General features: G+C 45.9%; 1 protein-coding gene across 1 annotated transcript in view; it reads left to right on the top strand.

Moving 5' to 3' along the window:
• Positions 1–21,696, top strand: part of adgrb3 (adhesion G protein-coupled receptor B3) — a 791,427-nt gene that overhangs the window by 379,773 nt on the left and 389,958 nt on the right. Inside the window, exons 7-12 of the mRNA XM_080191979.1 lie at positions 2,745–2,909; positions 7,282–7,383; positions 7,701–7,807; positions 13,746–13,940; positions 17,510–17,578; positions 19,420–19,528. Of these exons, the coding sequence (XP_080048105.1) occupies positions 2,745–2,909; positions 7,282–7,383; positions 7,701–7,807; positions 13,746–13,940; positions 17,510–17,578; positions 19,420–19,528 (747 nt within the window). The remainder of the gene's footprint in view (positions 1–2,744; positions 2,910–7,281; positions 7,384–7,700; positions 7,808–13,745; positions 13,941–17,509; positions 17,579–19,419; positions 19,529–21,696) is intronic.

Genomic DNA, 21,696 nt, shown 5'->3' with positions numbered 1-21,696 from the left:
TTTCTGCCGCCCCCCCCCCCCCCGTATCTTTGATCCCCTTCTCCCTAAGCCCTATACCTAACTGCTTTTTAAAAACATATAACATGCCCTTTGACCTCAGATAGGAATTTCTAATCACGCTCGAGCGAGGCCACAAAATCCTGCCTACAACGTGTTGTCCTCAATTGCTTTCTGTTGTGGTTAATTTCATAGGTTGACCATTCTCTGAGTGAAGCTATTACAGGTGGTACAGTGGTTAGCACTGCTGCCTCACAGTGCCAGGGAGCCAGGTTCGATTTTGGCCTTGGGTGTCTGTTTGCACGTTCTCATCATGTCTGCACGGGTTTCCTTCGGGTGCTCGGGTTTCCTCCCACACTCCAAAGATGTGCGAGTTAGGTTGATTGGCCGTGGTAAATTGCCCCTTAGTGTCAGGGGGACTAGGAGGGGTTATGTGTGGTTATGGGAATAGGATCTGGATGGGATTGTTGCCGGTGCAGGCTCGATGGGCCAAATGGTCTCCTCCTGCACTGTAAATTCTGTGAGTCTTCATTCCAGTCCTAATTGATTTACCCCATATCTTCAGACTGTGAGCCCTGGTTCTGGACTCTCCCACCATCGGGAACATCCTTCTTGCATCTACCCTGTCTGGGGTTAGAGTTTAAAGGTTTTGGCAAAGCTGAACCTTATCGTAAGAACATAAGAAATAGGAGCAGGAGTAGGCCACCTAGCCCTTCGAGCCTGCCCCGCCATTCAATAAGATCATGGCTGATCTGAAGTGGATCAGTTCCACTTTCCCGCTTTCTCCCCATAATCCTTAATTCCCCTGTCTATCAGAAACCTATCTACCTGTGACTTAAATATATTCAGCAAGGTAGCCTCCACCACTTCAACGGGCAGAGAATTCCAGAGATTCACCACCCTTTGAGTGAAGAAGTTCCTCCTCAACTCCGATCTAAACTGCCCCCCTTATCTTGAGGCTGTGCCCTCTAGTCCTGCTATCCTATAAGTGGAAAGAATCCCTCTACCTCTACCCTATCCATCCCCTTCATTATCTCATACGTCTCTATAAGATCCCTCCTCATCCTTCTAAACTCCAATGAGTACAGACCCAATCTATTCAATCTCTCTTCATAGGCCAACCCTCTCATCTCCGGTATCAGCCTAGTGAACCTTCTCTGCACTCCCTCCAAGGCCAATACATCCTTCAGCAAGTGCCGCGACCAAAACTGCACACAGTACTCCAGCTGCGGCCTCCCCAGTGCCCTGTACAGTTGCAGCAAGACCTCCCTACTCTTATATTCTATCCCCCTCACATCATCCAAACCCACAACTGAGCTGAAGGATAACAGAACGACTGAGTGTTTTCACTCCAAGGGGCAGTAAAGGTAAACCATCAAAGCCAGGGACCGCTAATGAGGAACACAATTACTGAGTCTATAAAACTAACGAGATGAGGGGTCTCTTGCTGATCTTTAAAGACCCCCATTATCTTTCTGACAGGTGATGTTTTGAATTGTGTTGTCTTGTAGTGCAGTGGGTAGCGTCCCACCCCTTGAGCTCTGTCCCACACCAGAACTTGGTAGCCAAACACAGTCAAACAGGTGGAGCATCGACCTGTAAATCTCCACTCTCACGGCAGGCAGTGAGGTTGGGGGAGACTCCTGGTCAGCCCTACAATGGAAAGAATATTGAAGCCTCTCCCATCACTGTTCTCTTTCTCTTTTCTCTCTTTCTCTTTCTCATTTCTCTTTTAATTCACAGGTTTTAAGTCGGTCCGCCTTGTTGTCCAACGAGGGGCATACACGCGATGGGTCGTACTTGGGCTGCTCTTGGATGTTCGAGATTGGCCTAGTGCTTCATGTCATTAGCGTGTGCTTAAACTGGACCAGATGCTGGGCAACACGTCAGCTCAGTGACTATCACTGTTTGCTGTGCAGACACATGGATTTGGGCCAAGTGTCTGTGGGAGTTTGCGCATTCTCCCCGTGCTTGCGTGGGTTTTCTCCAGGTGCTCCGGTTTTCTCCCACACCCCAAAGATGTGCTATTTAGGCTGATTGGAGGTAATAAATTGTCCCTAAATTAGTTTCCATCAATGTGGAATGCCATAAACAACAGATAAGGGTCATGGGTGGAGGGGGGGGGGACTGGTAATGTTAAAATGGCGGCACGGGCTCGTTGGGCCGAAGGGCCTGTTTCCCGGGCTGTTTTTGTTCTTCTTTGTTCACTGGGCTGGATTTTCCAGTCCCGCCGCTGTCAGTGGGGTGTCTCATTGTTCTCATCTTCCGCCACTGGGGGACCCACGGTGGGGGGGGTGGGGGGGGGGGGGGGTCACCGTCGGCAGGACTGGAAGATCCCGTCAGCATGGATGGCCGGAAAATCCTGCCCGCTACCCACAGCTCTGGGCTACGGTGTGCAAGTAAAAAAAATTGCATGTTGCCACAGCAACCCTGAGTGTTCTGTAACACTCCCACCTCCGTTTCGCAAAGGAAGCGGTGAGTCAGAGCGTGAATGCACCCTGCGCAGCTAACAATACAAATGTTATACAACACTCATTGTTTTCCAGTTTAACCGTGCAATCTCATAGCTTTACTGTTACCCTAGCCTCAGCTACAGCGGTTTTCCGATTGCCCATTGGGTTCTCACCAGCCACAACTGTTCGGGAGTCACACACTGGTCAATTCCATCCTCACGCAATTTATTCATCTGCAGGGTTTTACCGTCTTAATTTTAATACAGCTTCTTCTATTTAACCTTTGTGTTAAAGAGAACGGGAAGTGGAATCCCTGGGGCCATTGGAGTGGATGTTCGAAGTCTTGCGACGGAGGCTGGCAGAGAAGGATCCGAGTGTGCCAGGGCCTGGCGGTCACTGGGAAGCCTTGTGAAGGACTTGGGGAAGAGATTCAGAAGTGTAGTGAACAGAGGTGTCCTGGTAAGAGGCCCACTCCTTGGGTCGTACTTTTATCAAGTAACCAAACACAAACAACGCTAGATTTTAACACCGCCCCTGGCTCGGTTGGTCACGCTCTCAAGCTTCCCGTTGTGGGTTCGAAACCCACTCGGGCACCCAAAGCCCAGGCTGGCAGTCCATGCGATACTGAAGAGGTGCAACACTGTCAAAGACCTCCTTCTCTGGGTGAGAATGGGGCACATCTGTTTACAATGCTTGTTGACAAGGTGCATCTGTCTGCAGTGCAGTGAGACTGTGGCGCCTCTGTTTGCATTGTTGGGAGAGTGGTTACATCTGTCCTGTTGGCCAGAACACCAAGGTTCACATGTCCGGTCTGAAAAGAGGCTTGGGCACATCTGCCCATGTGACACAGACACATTTGTTTAGACTGCTGCCAAAAAGATACCACTCCAACACAGGGGAACATATAGCTAGACTTTTAAGTGACCTGGGGACATCTGGCTAGACTGCTAATCAACTGGGGTGCATCTGTTTAGACTGCTGAGAGATGGGAAAATTTGGCTAGACTTCTAAGACCCTGGGAGACATCTGTCTAGACTGCTGAGAAATGGGAATATCTGTCGAAACTGCTGGAAAAACCGTGGAACCTCCCATCAGTTATTATTCAGAATCATACAATCTACAGTGAGGAAGGAGGCCATTTGGCCCATTGAGCCTGCACCAACAACAATCCCACACAGGCCCTGTTCTATCCCATCCCCGCAACCCCACATATTTACCCTCCTAATCCCCGACACCGAGGGGCAATTTGGCATGGCCAGTCCACCTAACCTCGCACATATTTTGGGCGGCACGGTAGCACAGTGGTTAGCACTGCTGCTTCACAGCTCCAGGGACCTGGGTTTGATTCCCGGCTTGGGTCACTGTCTGTGGGGAGCCAGTTCAATTCCGGCCTCGGGTGATTGGGTGAAGTTTGCATGTTGTCTCCACGTCTGCATGGGTTTCCTCCGGGTGCTCCGGTTTCCTCCCATTGTACTAAAATCTGCTGGTTAGATTGATTAGCCATGCTAAATTGCTCCTTAGTGTCGGGGGATTAGCAGGGAAAATGTGTGGGGTTACAAGGATAGGGCCTGGATGGGATTGTGTTGGGTGCAGACTCGATGGGCTGAATAGCCTCCTTCTGCACTGTAGGGATTCTATGATTCTAAACACGGATGAACCTCAATTCCTTTGCTCATTGATTAACTGCATTCAACTGTGCTCTTTGAGATTATTCTGCCTGCTCATGGGATGTCAGACTCTGCTGCTCATGCCAAGGTTGTTTGGCTTAGCTTTGTAATCGGGAGATTCGATTTCCTGCTGTGTTTTTTTTACACTGCACTCAGTGTCCAAGTGATGCTGGACAAAGTTAGTGAACAGATAATAAGTCAGACTTTCCATTATCAGGGAAGGTAGGAGGGAGTGGTTGGTGCACGTTGGAACCCTGATGCACTAGCTTACACTGCCTGGGAAGGTTAAATTTACAGTGGGCTGGTTTCCATTGCGCTGAGGCCTTCAGGAATATCCCTCACACTGAGCTCAGTATTGGAGACCTGGGAGGGTTAGACAGGACTGGGTTCTGAGAAAATATACCCTCAATAGAATGCCTCTCCCTGGGGAAACAGGCCCATCCAACTCCTCCAAGGCAGATCGGATGCATTGAGGTCCTCATTATTATTTTCAAACAAATGAAATAGAGGAGGAGGTGGAACGCAAAGTAATTCTTCTGAGTGTTTGTGGAACTCAGACACGAAGGTCAGAATTCTACCAGCCCGTCCACCGTGGGAATCGGAGCAGGTGAGGGGCTGATCTTGGAAAGGTCTGTTGACCTCGGGTGTTTCGGAATGAGCGAGACCCTAAAATCCCGCCCGTAACCTTATTTGCAGCGGTCACTTGTTTGGCTCCTGTGTTCAGAAATTGCCAGAAAGGGGCCTTTGGTGCGAATCATCTTAAAGACGCTGTTCTGGCCAGCTCTACCCCTCAAACTGAGGACCAAGCTGACGTGACCTCTGTACCCTGGGGTAGCAGTGATGGGCTGAATTGGGTGGGTCAGTCTCAGGGACAGTCACAGCTAGCAGTCTAACTGAAGCGCACCTCGGTGAAGGGGGTGAGAGGTTTACATGTAAACCACTTTCTCTTGTTTTTCTGAGCGCTTGCTGTTTATCATTAGTGAGCAAAGCAGCAAGTTGGTATTGGGAAATTTTCTCCCAGGACACGCTGGAATTGTCCAGCAGGGGGAGTGATAGAGCAGCCCAGATTCCAGTCCCCACCCACCTCTCATAGAATCATAGAATCCTACAGTGCAGAAAGAGGCCCTTCGGCCCATCGAGTCTGCACCGAACACAATCCCACCCAGGCCCTACCCCCATATCCCTACATACTTTACCCACTAATCCCTCGAACCTGCGCATCCCTGGACACTAAGGGGCAATTTCTTAGCTTGGCCAATCAACCTAAACTGCACATCTTTGGACTGTGGGAGGAAACACGAGCACCTGGAGGAAACCCACGCAGACACGAGGAGAACGTGCAAACTCCGCACAGACAGTGACCCGAGCCGGGAATCGAACCCAGGACCTTGAAGCTGTGAAGCAGCAGTGCTAACCACTGTGCTACCGTGCCGCCCAGCTCTCTGTGCAATTGGCAGATGCCAGGCTCCCATTCTGTGCCAACCGCAGAGCGGCAGAGCCAACCCTGGCAGTTTGATGAGTCAAGAGAAACGGGCAAAAGTGGTTCTGAGCCACAGAGATCAGACTGGCCCAGGTCAGACACGTAGTTGGCGTGACATCCGTTGGGACAAGATGAAACACACATTGGGACACCTCTGTGCCTGTAGGATCAGGAGAGAGAGAGAACCTTTAAGACTGCTCTTCCAGGTTGTCTACAATGCCCCCTACACATGTACATGGCAGTGCTGCACAATCACCAGTGACAATCCGGTTTCCTCCCACACCCCAAAAATGTGCTCTTAGGCTGATTGGTGTGAACAAATTGTCCCTAAATTAGGCGTCCCTCAATCTGGTTATAATTCCTTTATTGTGGAGTCCAGTAGGCAGAGGCAAAGGTCATAGGTAAAAGAGGGCACTCACAATGTTAAGATGGTGGCGTGGGCTTGTTGGGCCGAAGGGCCTGTTTCCTGTGCTGTGTTCTTTGTTTTTTGATTTTTGTACAACAAAACTGAATTGAGTTCAATTCTGTGACTGATCACAATTGAGTAAGTTGCTTATACAATGTTGCTGTTTAGCTACTGGGAGGCTGACAAAGCTCATTTCAATGATAAACTAAGAGCAGGGAACATTCGAAGAGGAGAACAAAGTTAGAAACTTATCTATTAATATCACAAGTAGGCTTCCATTAACACTGCATTGAAGTTTCTGAGAAAATCCCACTTATTTTCTATCAATATTTTAATATATGTTTGCTGCTATAAATACATTACCCTGCATAAGGCTTTCCCTGTGCGTATATGCCCGAGTGCCTGTCCCCGTATATATCGGATGCCTGTGCATGGGTCCCTTTCAAGCAGAGAATCAAGAGGCGATATAACAAAGATGTTCAAAAACCATGAACAGACTTGAGAGAGGAAGCTTGGATCACTGTCTGTGTGGAGTTTGCACATTCTCCCTGTGTCTGTGTGGGTTTCCTCCAGGTGCTCTGGTTTCCCCCCACAGCTCAAAAGACGTGCTAAAATTGCTGCTTTAGTGTCAGGGAGACTAACTAGGGTAAATGCATGGGGTTATGCGGATTGAGCCTGGATGGGGGTTGTGGCCGGTGCAGACTCGTTGGGCTGAATGATTCCAGGTAGGCTTACATTAACACTGCAATGAAGTTTCTGTGAAAATCTCTTAGTTGTCACGTTCTGGCGCCTGTTCGGGTACACTGAGGGAGAATTTAGCACGGCCAATGCACTTAATCAGCATACCTTTCGGACTGTGGAAGGAAACCAGAGCACCTGGAGAAAGCCACGCAGACATGGGGAGAATGTGCAGACTCTGCACAGACAGTGACCCGAGGCCTGAAAATGAACCTGTGTCTCTGGCGCCGTGAGGCAGCGGTGCCAACCACTTCCCGATTAGGTAGTAAAAATTTCTGAGAGCTGTTATAATGTGGACTGCTCTGCCTGGTCGGGCAGTGGAAGCAGATTCAATGATGATATTTCACTGGGCTTTAGAAATATACTTGAAGAGGAATGATTGGCAAGGTGAGGGTGAAAGAACGGGGCAGGCGAGCAAATTGGCTGGCCGTTTCAAAGAGGGGGTACGAACAGAATGGGGCCAGTTTTCTCCGGTATTGCCTCATTTTAGAATCATGTGTTGCTGGTGTCTGACTGGTGTTGGTTTGGTTTTTGATTCAGCACCTTACGAGATATGCCCTGAGGATTATCTGATGGCCATGGTGTGGAGAAGAACAGCAGCTGGAGACTTTGTGTTTAACCGGTGTCCACTGAATGCAACAGGTAATGTGAAAGAGCTGATTTAATTGCCCCAACCTGTGGGAGATACCTTAAACGCCCAAAATTCATCCATGTGACAGAGACAAATATTTCACTCCAGCTCCTTATATGTATAAAAAAGTGAAGAATCTATCCATTTTTCCAATGCCAGTCAATTGTTTTAAGTGCATGTTATTTGTCAGATGATTCATACTGAACAAATGGGGATCAATTGATTTAACTTAGCACTTGCATTTAACAGGCTATTGACTCTGATTGGCCACCTCTGCATTACCCCGTCGGTGCTGCCATTTAATTTAACTTTTCTCTGTGACTCGCAGGCACCACCAGCAGACGCTGCTCGCTCGATCGGAATGGGATTGCCTACTGGGAGCCACCCAGCTTTGCGAGATGCATTTCGAACGAGTACCGATACTTACAGCATACAGTAGGTGCAAAGTCATCCGCAGTACTTTTTGCTTGTACTGAGGCCAGACAGAAATCAAAGCAATCCTCTTCCATATTTAAACTGAAGATAAATCTGCGTGAAAAACATCCTCTAACAGTGCCCTGACTTGTTAAGCAATGAGCAATGGTGTAGCAGGTTAGGTTTGCCAAATAGCTCGACGCTTTCACAGGAGAGAGGAGAATGAAAGATGTGTTTTGCAGTCAGTGTGGAGCTGCTTGGCAAAACTGATAAGAATCTTCCAAATAAGCAACATATCGAACATGTTATTTCATATTACCAGAAAGATACAGGGTTTAAATTCTGAGATTACAGTTTTTTTTTAATTCTTCCTTGAACTCACAGCGCCAGAGACCTGGGTTTGATTCTGGCCTCGGGTGACTGTGTGAAGTTAGCACATTCTCCCCATGGGTTCCCTCCAACACTGTAGGGATAGGTGGATTGGTCATGCTAAATTGCCTCTTAGGAGGTGTAAATTAGATGGATTAGTCATGGTAAATATATAGGGTTACAGTGATACAGGTGTGTGTGTGGTGGGGGGGAGTGATCCCGGGTAAGATGCTCTTTTGAAGAGGCAGTGCAGACCTGATGGGCCAAATGGCCTCCTCCTGCACTTCTATTAATCACATTGCTGTAGATCTGTGGACCAGACCAAGTAAGAGGGCAGTTTTTCTTCCCTAAAGAATATTCATGAACCAGATGAGCTTTTGTGACAATGGATAATGGTTTCATGGTTCATCATTTGACATTTAATTCCAGATTTTCATTGAATTCCAATTCCACCATCTGCTATGGTAGGACTTGAAGCTGGTCCCCAGAGCATAACCCTGGGTCTCTGGATTTCTAGTTCACCGTCACCCCAACATAGATTAGGTTCTAAATAGAAACCGTAGAAACCCCCACAGTACAGAAAGAGGCCATTTGGCCCATTGAGTCTGTGCCGACCACAATCCCACCCAGGCCATACCCCTATATCCCTACATATTTACCCACTAATCCCTCTAACCTACGCATCTCAGGACACCAAGGGCAATTTTTAACATGGCCAATCAACCTAACCCATACATCTTTAGAGGAAACTGGACCACCCAGAGGAAACCCATGCAGACATGAGGAGAATGTGCAAACTCCACACAGACAGTGAGCCAAACTGGGAATCGAACCCAGGTCCCTGGAGCTGTGAAGCAGCAGTAAAAACCACTGTGCTATTGATTAGGTTTATATTCCTTTGAATATGGAAGATGAAAAGATAATAGAATTTAGGTGGTGAAGATGGTGAAAGGATTTGGTTGGGTTGATGGCGAGAAGTGGTTTGCTCTTGTGATGAATGGAAAAAACTCTCGAACAAGGGGGTATGACCTTAACGCTCAAGCCAAACTGTTCAGAAGTGATGTTAGGAAGTATTTCCTCATGCAGAGGGGAACTGGAATCTGGAATTCTCTACCCAAAAGGCTTCTGAATTTGGGGCTCAATTGAAAATTTCAAAATTGAGATTGCTAAATTTCTATTGGCCAAGGGTCACAAAATCAAGGCAAGTAGATGGAGTTACGATACAGATCAGCCATCGCCTGATAGAATGGTGAGATAGGCTTCAGGAGTTGAATGGCCTTTTCCTGTTCCAGTTTTCATATGTTCCTTTATTCCTAAATCCATTAATGGTTGAATGTCATCAATGTAATTCCTGCAGTTATTCCCAGTTTGAAAAGATAACAGATTGTGGGAAATTCCCAGCAAATATCATGATGCTGGAGTATTTGATTTGATTTATTATTATCACTTGCATTGGGATACAGTGAAAAATATTGTTTCTTGCACACTATACTGACAAAGCATACCATTCTTAGAGTACACAGGGGAGAAGGAAAGGAGAGAATACAGAATGTAGTGTTATATCTACGGTGTAGAAAAAGATCAACTTAATATATGGTAGGTCCATTCTAAAGTCTGATGGTAGCAGGGAAGAAGGTGACTCGGTTGGCATGTGATCTCAGACTTTTGTATCTTTTTCCCAACGGAAGAAGGTGGAAGAGAGAGTGTCCAGTGCACGTGGGGTCCTTGATTATGCTCACTGCTTTTCCAAGGCAATGGATGGGAGGTTTGTTTGTGTGACAGACTGAGCTACGTTCACGACCCTTCATAGTTCTTGCGGTCTTGGTCAGAGCAGGAGCCATACCAAGCTGTGATATATCCAGAAAGGATGCTTTCCATGGTGCATCTGTAAATATTGGTGAGCGTCATAGCACACGTGCCGAATTTTCTTAGCCTCCTGAGAACATGGAGGCATTAGTGGGCTTTCTTAGTTGTAGCGTAATGCAGAAGGACCAGGGCAGGTTGTTGGTGATCTGGACATCTGAAAACTTGAAGCTCTTGAACCATTTCTACTTCATCATCATTGATGTATGAAAGAGATGAACACAACATGAAAGAGATAATATTGGGCAAGCTAATGGGGCTAAAGATAGACAAGTCTCTTGGCCATGATGGAATGCATCTCAAGGTATTAAAAGAGATGGCGGGGGAAATAGCAAATGCACTAGTGGTAATTTACCAAAATTTGCTGGACTCTGGGGTGCTTCCCGCAGATTGGAAAACAACAGGAGGTAGATAAAAGGCTATAGTGCGATTAGCTTAACTTCTGTAGTAGGGAAAATGCTTGAACCTATCATCAAGGAAGAAATGGCGAGGCATATGGATATAAATTGTCCCATTGGTAAGACGCAGCATGTGTTCGTGAAGGGCAGGTCATGTTTGACAGATTTGGTGGAATTCTTTGAGAACATTACATGTGCAGTGGACAATGGGAAACCTGTGGATGTGGTGTATCTGGATTTCCAGAAGGCATTTGACAAGGTGCCGCACCAAAGGCTGCTGCGTAAGATAAGTGTGTACGGTATTACAGGTAATGTATTAGCATGGATTGGTTAACAGAAAGCAAAGAGTAGGGTAAATGTGCATTTTCTGGTTTGCAATCAGTGACTAGTGGTGTGCCTCAGGGATCAGTGTTGGGACTGCAATTATTTACAATTTACATAGATGATTTGCAGTTGGGGACCAAGTGTAGTGTGTCAAAATTTGCAGATGACACCAAGATGAGTGGCAGAGCAAAGTGTGCGGAGGATGCTGAAAGATTGCAAAGGGATATAGATAGTCTAAGTGAGTGGGTGAGGGTCTGGCAGATGGAATACAATGTTGGTAAATGTGAGCTCATCCATTTTGGTAGGAATAACAGCAAAATGGACTATTATTTAAATGGTAAAAAATTGTAGCATGCTGCTGTGCAGAGGGACCTGGGTGTCCTTGTGCAATAATGACAAGGAGTTGGTTTGCAGGTGCAGCAGGTAATTAAGAAGGCAAAGGGAATTTTGTCCTCCATTGCCAGAGGGATGGAGTTTAAAAACAGCGAGGTTACGTTGCAGCTGCATAAGGTGCTGGTGAGGCCACACCTGGTGTACTGTGTACAGTTTTGGTCTCCTTACTTGAGAAAGGATATACTGGCACTGGAGGGGGTGCAGAGGAGATTCACTAGGCTGATTCCGGAGTTGAGAGGGTTGGATTATGAGGAGAGACTGAGTAAACTGGGGCTATACTCACTGGGATTCGGAAGAATGAGGGGAGATCTTATAGAAACATATAAGATTATGAAGAGAATAAATAAGATAGAAGCAGGGAAATTGTTTCCACTGGCGAGTGAAACTAGAATTAGGGGGTATATCCTCAAAGTAAGGGGGAGCAGATTTAGGACTGAGGTGAGCAGGAACTTCTTCACACAAAGGGTTGTGATTCTTTCGAATTCCCTATCCAGCGAAATAGTTGAGGCTACCTCATAGAATGTTTTTAAGGCAAGGATAGATAAAGTTTTGAACAGTAAAGGAATTAAGGGTTATGGTGAGCAGGTGGGTAAGTGGAGCTGAGTCCACGAAAAGATCAGCCATGATCTTATTGAATAGCGGAGCAGGCTCGAGGGGCCAGATGACCTACTCCTGAAGCAAGAGAGCTGGCACAGTGCCAACAGTTCTCTGAGGAAGGGTCAACCAAGGCTGTTTCACTGCTGGCCATGGCACTGACCCTTGGGGAAGTGAAAGCTGAGTCGGGAGATAGACTGAAATGAAGTTGGTGGGTGGGGAGGATAATGACTCTTAGGGGACCAGAGATAGGTGGTGATGATGAGAGAACAGGAACTGGCACAGGGCAGAGGGTGGGTGGTGCATCGGAGATCAGTGGGTGCACCAAGTGAGTGAGGACCAGAGGTTTCATTCTCCGGAGTGTATATAAACATGAAAATGCAGGAAGGTCTTCAGTCAGCGTACACCTCAGTGATGTGTCTCCCAGTGACGTGTTTCATCCCTTATTCATTCCACACAGATCAGAGCATATTGAGGAACTTTTAACCTTCCAACAAAGGATACAAACACAGTCATCGGAATTCTATTGCTCCACTAGCCATGGAATCGGAGCGGGCGAGGGGCAGGCAATGGAGATGTCCGTTGACCTCGGGCAGGATTTTCCAGTCTCGCTCGAGTGCGGCTGTAAAATCCTGCCAAATGAAAGAAATGATTTGCATTCATACAGCACCTTTCATGGCCATGGATGTTCCAAAACTCTTAACAGTCAATGAAGTAGTGTCGATGAGCCTTCAGTGTTGTAGTGTAGAAAATGTTGCAGCCGTTTTGCACACAGCAAGCTCCCAAGAACAACGCTGTGACCATGGCTGACTCCAGCTTCTTCCATTGTTGGCTAAACCAGCATTTATTGATGTGGAGATGTCAGCATTGGACTGCGGTGGGCACTGTATGAAGTCGCACAACACTTGGGTTTTAACCCGGTGTTGTGAGACTTCCTACTCTTCCCAGCATTTATATGAGAAGGTGGTGGTGAGCTGCCTTCTTGAACTGCTACATCCATGTGGCATAGATACAGCTACAATGCTGTTAGGTACTGAATTCCAGGACGATGATCCAGTGACAGTGAAGAAACGGCAATGTATTTCCAAGTCAGGATGGTGCAATAAAGTGAAAATGGTCAAGATCTTCAAGCTTCTTGGTGTCCAAATTAAAGAATGATCAGACAAGTTACTCGCCTGCATTATCGAAAAGAACATAAATTCGGCATATCTGCTGTGACTCTCGCCAATTTTTACAGATGCACCATAAAAAGCTTGCTTTCCAGATATATCACAACTTGCTATGGTTCCTGCTCTGACCAAGATTGCAAGAAACTATAAAAGATTATAAGCATAGCCCAGTCCTTCACACAAACCAGCCTCCCATCCATTGACTCTGTCTACACTTCTCACTGCCTTGGAAAAGCAGCCAGCATAATCAAGGATACCACGCACACAGGACATAGTCTCTTCCACCTTTTCCTGTCAGGAGAAAGATATAAAAGTCTAAGGACACATGCCAACTGACCCAAGGACAGCTTATTCTCTGCTGCCATCAGACTTTTGAATGAACATACCTTGTATTAATCTTTCTCTACACCCTAGCTATAAATGTGACACTTCATTCTGCACCCTCCTTTCCTTCTCTATGAACCATGTGCTTCGTCTATACAATGCACAAGAAACAATATTTTTCACTCTATACTAATGCATGTGACAATAATAAATCAAATCAAATCAAAAATCCATGTGTGCATGGACATCAAGTTCGATTAGGACTGAGTTCTAATTTTGTAACATTTCGTAACACCAGTGATACTGGTGTTCACTGAATTTAAATATCTAAATGGATCAAAAATGAATCATGGTCACAGTGAAATAGTGTGAAGGAGTGACCAGAGGGGAGTCAGTAACTTCAGGAGGCATCATTAGGGCACAGAAGGAGGCCATTCAGTCCATCACATTTCAGTGAGGAGAAAAGAGAAACAAGTTGCTTTGGGTTATTCCTGCTATTGCATTTCATGTATGTGTTTCATTTAGGTAAAGGAGCATCTTGCAAAGGGACAAAGGACACTGGCAGGTGAAGGCATGTCTCAAGTAACAAAAACCCTCTTGGATTTAACACAGAGAAGAAACTTCTATGGTGGGGATCTACTGGCCTGCGTTGAAATTCTTCGAAATGTTACTGATACATTCAAAAGAGCAAGTTATGTCCCTTCATCCGACGATGTACAGGTAATACCTCGAGCCTCTTAAAATAAATATTATTTTGTCAATGTTAGAAAGAACAAAGAACAGCACAGCATAGGAACACCCACCAAGCCTGCGCCAATCATGTTGTCCTATCTAGACAACTGCTTATATCCCTCTATTCCCCGCCTGTTCGTGTGTCTATCCAGATAACTCTTAAATGTCGCTAATGTAACTGCCTCAACCATCTCACTTGGCAGTGCATTCCAGGCCCCCATCACCCTATGTGTAAAAAAAACTTCCCGCACATCTCTACTGAACCTTTCCCCCCTTATCTTGAACTTGTGCCCCCCTTGTAATTATCATTTCTGCCCTGGGAAAAAGCTTCCAACTGTTCATTTATCCATGCCCCTCATAATTTTATGAACTTCTATCAGGCCACCCTTTGTTTTTCCAGGGAGAACAATCCCAGTTTGTTTAATTTCTCCTCGTAGCTAATTCCTTCATACCAGGTAACATCCTGATAAACCTATGCTGTGCTCTCTCCAAAGCCTCCATATCCTTCTGGTAGTGTGGTGACCAGAATTAGACACAGTATTCCAAATGTGACCTCACCAACATTTTATATAACTGTGACATAATTTGTCAACTTCTATACTCGATGCCCCATCCGATGAAGGCAAGCATGCCACATGCTTTCTTCAGCACCTATCCACCTGTGCTGCCACTTTTAAGGATCTTCCAGATCTCTCTCTATGTCTATGCTCCTGATGGTTCTGCCATTTTTATTTTATCGCTCCAACCTGAATTGGATCTACCAAAATGCATCACCTCGCATTTGTCCAGATTAAATTCCATCTGCCATTTCTCCGCCCAATCCTGCTGTATTCTCTGACAATCTTCATCACCACCCACAACTCCAACAATCTTAGTATCATCCACAAACTTGCTAATCGGACCAGCTACAGTTTCTTCCAAGTCATTTTTATATATATATATATATCTCAAACAGCAGAGGTCTCGCCACTGATCCCTGCGGAACACCCCTAGTTACAGACCTCCATTCAGGAAAAACACCCTTCCACCACTACCCTTTGTCTTCTATGGCCATGTCAGTTCGGAATCCCATGTGATTTAACCTTTTGCACCAGCCTGCCACTAGAGATCTTGTCAGGTGCTTCACTAATGTCCATGTAGACAACATCCATGGTTCTTCTTTTGTCAATCATTTTTGTCACCTCCTCAAAAAACTCAATCAAATTAGTGAGACATGACCTCCCTCTTACAAAACTATGCTGTGTGTCCTAATAAGCCGATTCAGTTCCAAATGTGTTTAGGTTCTATCCCTAAGAATCTTCTCTGACAATTTCACTATCACTGACGTCAAGCTCACTGGCCTGTAATTACCTGGGTTATACTTGCTACACTTCTTAAATAACAAGACAACATTGGTTATCCTCCAGCCCTCTGGGACCTCATCTGTGGCCAACGAGGAAACAAAGATTTCTGTTCGAGGCCCAGCAATTTCCTCTCTTGTCTTCCTCAATAGTCTGGGATGGATGCCATCTGGCCCAGGGGATTTGTCTACCACAATGCTGAAATTTACCATTGTAAATACAGGAAGGAATGTCTGCTTTCATAAGCTGGGAGGTAACCTGGTTGAGTGAATGCCCCATTGACGGGGTTGCCAACCTTGCCAGGGTTAACCTGGAATTGTGAGCGATTAATAAAACATAATAATCTCCATGACAGCACAGACATCAACCTGACTGAACTATCATGGGGGCATTAATAAATATGCCCACAAAATATCCCTACTTGCTAGACAGTGTAAGCAATATGGAGCAAAAGTTAAATGAACAAAAGTGAAAAAGAAGCTCCAAAAGCAGCTCAATCGGGTTCAAGAATGAGAGGGCACAGATTTAAATTGATTCACAAATATGATGTGAGGAAAAGCTTTTCTGCATAACGAGTGATTGGGGTCTGGAATGCACTGCCTGGAAGAGTGGTGGAGGCAGGTTCAATCGAGGCACTCGAGGGCATTAGATAATTATTTGAATAGAATTAATGTGCAGTGGTATGGGGAAAAGCGGGTAAATGGCACTAAGTCATGTTCACAAACCAAGTATTTGTGCTGAAATCTTTCTCCTAACAGGTGTTGTGTCAGAAGGAACACTGTTAACCTCAGCCAGTATGGCCTCTAGTGAAGGGAAACGTGCCACTATATATTTCCTACAAGAATCATTTTAAAACCTGCTCACCATTCCCTGGATCGTGCCCTATTGCCCCCTTGTAGCTGTTGCCATAGCAATGCTCCCCTATGTTCCATCGATAAACCAGCTCCTGAAGATAGCCTCCACCTTAACTCCAGCTATTTCCAAAAGCATTTACTTCATTTGGCTACATTCAGAGAAAACAAAGCAGCGGATGCTCTCAAGATGTCACCAGCTGCTCCTTTAGCCCCTGCCCTGCATTTAAAATTCGCAAAGCAAGTGAATGCCTATCACCTGCAATTACAGATTCTTGGGTCAAAAGGGTGAATTGTCCAATCCCGCCTGCCTTGGGAATCATCGTGGGCGAGATGGACTGTTTGACTATTGAAAGGTCTGTAGACCTCGGGTTGGAACGTCTGGCCTCTGGGCGGATGGGACTGGAAAATTCTGCCTGTGGCTGATGGCCAAGGAGGGAGGAAACGTAGACAATCTCAACAGATGGGGCAGGTGGACCGGAGGGATGGGATGGAGGGGGTGGGAGTGGTTGGGGAACCAGAAATTGCAGCCACCATTGGATCCACCATTGAACGGACACAGAAATTTGAGCCCATTCCTCTGATGTCCTTCCCAGATGTTGGAGGTCATGTTTTATGATTCATGGGAGATGTTTCCACGCTGCGGAGAGCAGGTACAGGTTCCAGTTTGGGCCTTGCCGAGACAGCGGAGTACCGCTGTCATGTTTAAGCATGTCCCTGAGGTGAACACACTTGTTTTGACTCAGTGGATGTGGACCCTTGTCTATACATGCCCCCATTACTACAATCTGGGACGGGGCGGGGGGGGAGGTGGGGGGAGAAGTGTTGTCAATGGTTGAACAACTTCACTGCACTGCTCTCCGCCAAATGTCCAGCCCCTTATTATTCATTATAGGTCAGCACTGAAAATAGAGTAGTCCTATACTTCACTTGAGGCGAAGGGGATCAAACAAAATGGTGCGGAGGGGGTGGGAGGTGGTGCAGTGTGGGAGGGAGGGTATTAGGCTATTGAATTGGATGATCAGCCATGATCATAATGAATGCCGAGCAGGCTCAAAGGGCCAAATGGCCTACACCGGCTCCTATTTTTCTATGTTACACATGTCAACATTCTTAAATCTTGTCAGAGCGTAAATGCATTTTGTAAATGTGGAATTACTCAGCGATTTTCCTTTAAACTCGAGCTTTTGCAATTTATCATTGGAAACTGGAACTCAGGCTCTGATGAAGTATTTGAGCGGTGAATTATGAACAATTGACTTTTTTAAGACATGTTTAATGGTCAAAGTAACCACATTTTTGTTTCTGTTTTGCATGCATGCGCTAACTTTCAAAGATTTAACTGAGTTATACCATTTCTCCCCAGAATTTCTTTCAAATCATCAGCAACCTTCTTGAAGAGGAAAACAGCGAGAAGTGGGCAGATGCACAACAGGTACATATTTAACCTTGCATTTATATAGCGCCTCTCGCGATGGGATGCTTCTCAAGCACTTAAATGAAGAAGGGAGAAAAGGGACGCAAGATGTGAAGGGTGGGTTTGAAGGTGGGACTCGGGGTGGGTACACCAGGAAATCTGTCACTGAAGGTAGAGGGGAGCTTTGCACAAAGCTGTAAAAAGAAAATGGATAAATCCTGCCATCAGGAAGAGGACAAATTAAACTAAACTAGACTCAACATAAACTGAACTAGACAACAGACAGCCCCTTCCAAACCCACGACTGCTACCATCTCAAAGGACAAGGACAACAGATACCTGGGAACACCCCATCTCCTGGAGACTCGCCTCCATTCTCCTCCCCATCCTGATTTGGAAATCTATCTCTGTTCCTTCACTCTCACTGGATCAAAATCCTGGAACTCCCTCTGTGGGTGTATCTACACTTCAAGGACTGTTTCGAGAAGGCAGCTCACCACCACCTTCTCAAGTGTAATTAGGGATGTGTAATAAGTACTGGCTGAGTCAGTGACACCCATTTCCAGTGAAAGAATAAAAAAAAGCAACTAAATGAAAAAAAAGTTAACTCCACCTGAGAATCAACATTTTGTATTACCATACAGTCATAGAATCTACAGTGCGGAAGGAGACCATTTGGCCCATCGAGCCTGCGCCAGCAACTATCCCAACCAGGCCCTATCTCCATAACCCCACATATTTATCTTCCTAGTCCCCCTGACATTAAGGGGCAATTTACCATGGCCAATCAACCCAACCTGCACATCTTTGGAGACGCGTTGACTGTAGATTGTAGACCGGATTGGCTGTACAATTCTTAGGAAGTGGGAAGGAAAGATAATGACAGTATAGACATTGTGCTGGGACTGCAGAAGCCGCTGGGCAGTGAGATTGTCCTGGATGACCACCGGTGGGAAATGTCAATCTCCCAAGTCCATCCAGCTCAGCAGCATTGTCTTCAATACTCAGATCCACCCCCACAACCACTCCCCTTGTTTGATTCTACCACTCTCCCCAATACCTGACCCCTATTCCCCTGATATCTGACCCCAACTCGCTTGACATCTGACTCCCACTCCACTGATGTCCAACCATCCCATCACCACAACTGTCCATGCCTAAGATGTCCAATCCTCTCCCCCAACCCACACCCCATTCACTTACCTTAGATACTTACCTTCTCCCTGATACCTTCAATGGGACCATTAAGACAGCAGAAAAAAGATGTAATGAAATCAGCCTTTAACAGGTGAAGTCATGAAGGGTGATGTGAAATGGCCAGAGAGGATCTTGTCAGGTCACGTTGATGGCATTGAGCACATCACCCAAAACAAAGTATCAGTGGCTGCACGGTGGCACAATATTTAGCATTGCTGCCTCACAGCACCAGGGAGTCGGGTTCGATTCCCAGCTTGGATGACTATCTGTGTGGAGTTTGCACATTCTCCCAGTGTCTGTGTGGGTTTCCTCCGGGTGCTCTGGTTTCCTCCCACAAAGATGTGCAGTCTAGATGGATTGGCCATGCTAAATTGCCCTTTAATATCAGGTGGAGTTACAGGGGTAGGGCCTGGGTGGGATTATAGGTGGTGCAGACTTGATGAACTGAATGGCCTCCTTCTGCACTGTAGGGATTCTATGATTGTATGAAATCACCTCACGTCCCTCCTTGCTACTAATGCCTATACTGTTTGCCAAACAAAAAATGCGGACTTTGTACAAAATGATGTCCGTTGCTGTTGAATGCAGTCATTATGTCAATTGTGAATGCAATACTTAAAAAGTGAGTAAAAGTGGCATTTTTATTTCCTCTTTTTGCACAGGTCCACCCTGGGTCAGTGGAGTTGATGCAAATCATTGAAGATTTCATACACGTCGTGGGCATGGGAATGATGGACTTTCACAACTCCTATCTAATGACTGGAAACCTAGGTGAGTGAGATGCAGATTACCATTGTGTCTGGAGTTTGGTGGATGGTTAGCCTCCCTGTTTAGCCATGTTTTTACACAGATGGAGCTTTACCAACATCCATTTGCCATTATCAAATAATCAGCTCAGTGAGGAATTCTTTGGGATTTAAGCAAATTGTGTTCATCCTTCAGGATCCCTTTGAAGATTTAAAGAAAATTAACGGATGCTGGTCCTTCGCTAACCCTGTTTTGTTTCTTAGACTTCCTTTGTTCCTGCCATTCCTTAGTACTTATAAAATAGCAAGAAATACAGTTGGAAAATTATATCTTTTCCAAGTTTTGGATCAAGAGATTATATTGTGTGTCGAGAACATTGCCCCTTTGTGGTTAATTTGATTTATTATTGTCGCATGTATTAGTATGCAGTGAAAAGTATTGTTTCTTGCGCACTATACAGACAAAGCATACTATTCATACAGTACGTAGAGCAGAAGGAAAGGAGAGGATGCAGAATGTAGAGGTGCAGTCATGGTTAGGGTGCAGAGAAAGGTCAATGTAAGTCTGACAGTAGCAGGAAGGAGGCTGTTCTTGAATCAGTCGGTATGCAATCTCAGGTATCCAGTTTCCGCTGGGTCCTTGATTATGCAGGCGCCTTTTCTGAGGTGGTAGGAAGTGTAGATGGAGTCAGTGGATGGGAGGATGATTTGCAAGATGGACTGGGTTATGTTCACAATCATTTGTAGTTTCTTGCGGTCTTGGTCAGAGCAGGAACTCTGATACATCCAGAAAGGATGCTTTCTTTGCTGCATCTGTAAAAATTGGTGCAAGTCATTGTGGACGTGTGTCAGCAGAGAGGGACCAGGGCAGGTTGTTGGTGATCTGGACACCTAGAAACTTGAAGCTCTCGACCATTTCCATTTCGTCTTCATTGATGTAGATAAGGACATGTTTTCCACAATGCTTTCTGAAGTTGATGACTAGCTCCTTCATTTTACTGACATTGAGGGTGAGATTACTGTCGTTCCACCAGTTCACCAGGTTCTCTGGGTGGATTTTCCAGCTGCGCTCACCCAAGGCCGGAAATTCCTGCCTGAGGTTAATGGGCCTATGCTATTGTCCAGTCCCATCCGCTACAATTCCTGTGGCAGGCGGGATGGGAAAATTCCACCATCTATCTTTCCTGTACTCTGTCTCATCACGGTTTAAGATCCCAACCCACTATGGCAGTATTATCAGCAAACCTGAAAATGGAGTTGGAGGGGAATTTGGCCACACACTCAGGAGGTATGTAAGGAGTACAAAAAGAGACTAAGGTCACAGCCTTGCAAGGTGTTGAGGATAATTGTGGAGAAGGTATCTTTGCCTATCCTTACTGATTACAGAGGAAGGAGCCAAGCCCCAGGCCACGGCTCTCCCCTCTGCGGCTGGAGTTAAAGGGAGATTTCACAGTGATCTTGAAAATCATGAGAGCTAAGTAAGTAGAAGGTTTCCGCTGGGAAGTTACTGGGTTTTAAATAATTGGCAAATGGACCAGAGATGAGATGAGGAGACCTTTTGTTGGGCCTAGGAAATTGGAAAGGTCTGGAATCTATGTTTCTACTTGTTTGTGGGACGCGGGCATCTCTGGTGCGTCCAGCATTTATTGCCCATCCCTAGTTGCCCTCGAGAAGGTGGACTCCCTTATTGAACCGCTGCAGTCCATGTGGTGTAGGTACACCCACAGTGCTGATAGAGAGGACGTTCCAGATTTTGGAAGGATGGTGAGTGACTTGGAGAATGCATTCCTGAAAAGGAGACATTTGGAAGGGAATTGGATGTATATTTAAAAAGGAAGCCGTCTAAGTGGGAATAGTTGTATTGGTCTTTCAAAGAGCTAGCACAAACACAATGGGGCGATTGGTCTCATATTATGCTGTCTGATTCTATGACGCTCTGATTCTAAGAATGGCTAATTCAACCACAGAGTAGAGCCGTTTTTCCAAGATTTTGTGCTTTGATGTTGACAAACACTCCCCACTGCAGTTGAGATACTCGAGGGATACACTTTGATGAGTCAAATGGCCTCTTCTCGTTGCTGCAATTCATTCCAATGAATATTTTTTGTCCATTTCCTGCATTAACTGACCTCCTAGCTCTCCGAACTGAGATGGTCAGCTTGAGCTGCCCTGTGCATGGGCATTTCCATAGTG

The sequence above is a fragment of the Carcharhinus amblyrhynchos genome, chromosome 7 (genome assembly GCF_965287045.1).
Source record: "Carcharhinus amblyrhynchos chromosome 7, sCarAmb.v2.hapA, whole genome shotgun sequence".
Classification (NCBI taxonomy): Eukaryota; Metazoa; Chordata; class Chondrichthyes; order Carcharhiniformes; family Carcharhinidae; genus Carcharhinus; species Carcharhinus amblyrhynchos.
Note: the sequence above shows the minus strand (reverse complement) of the source record. Positions and strands in the feature narration are given on the sequence as shown.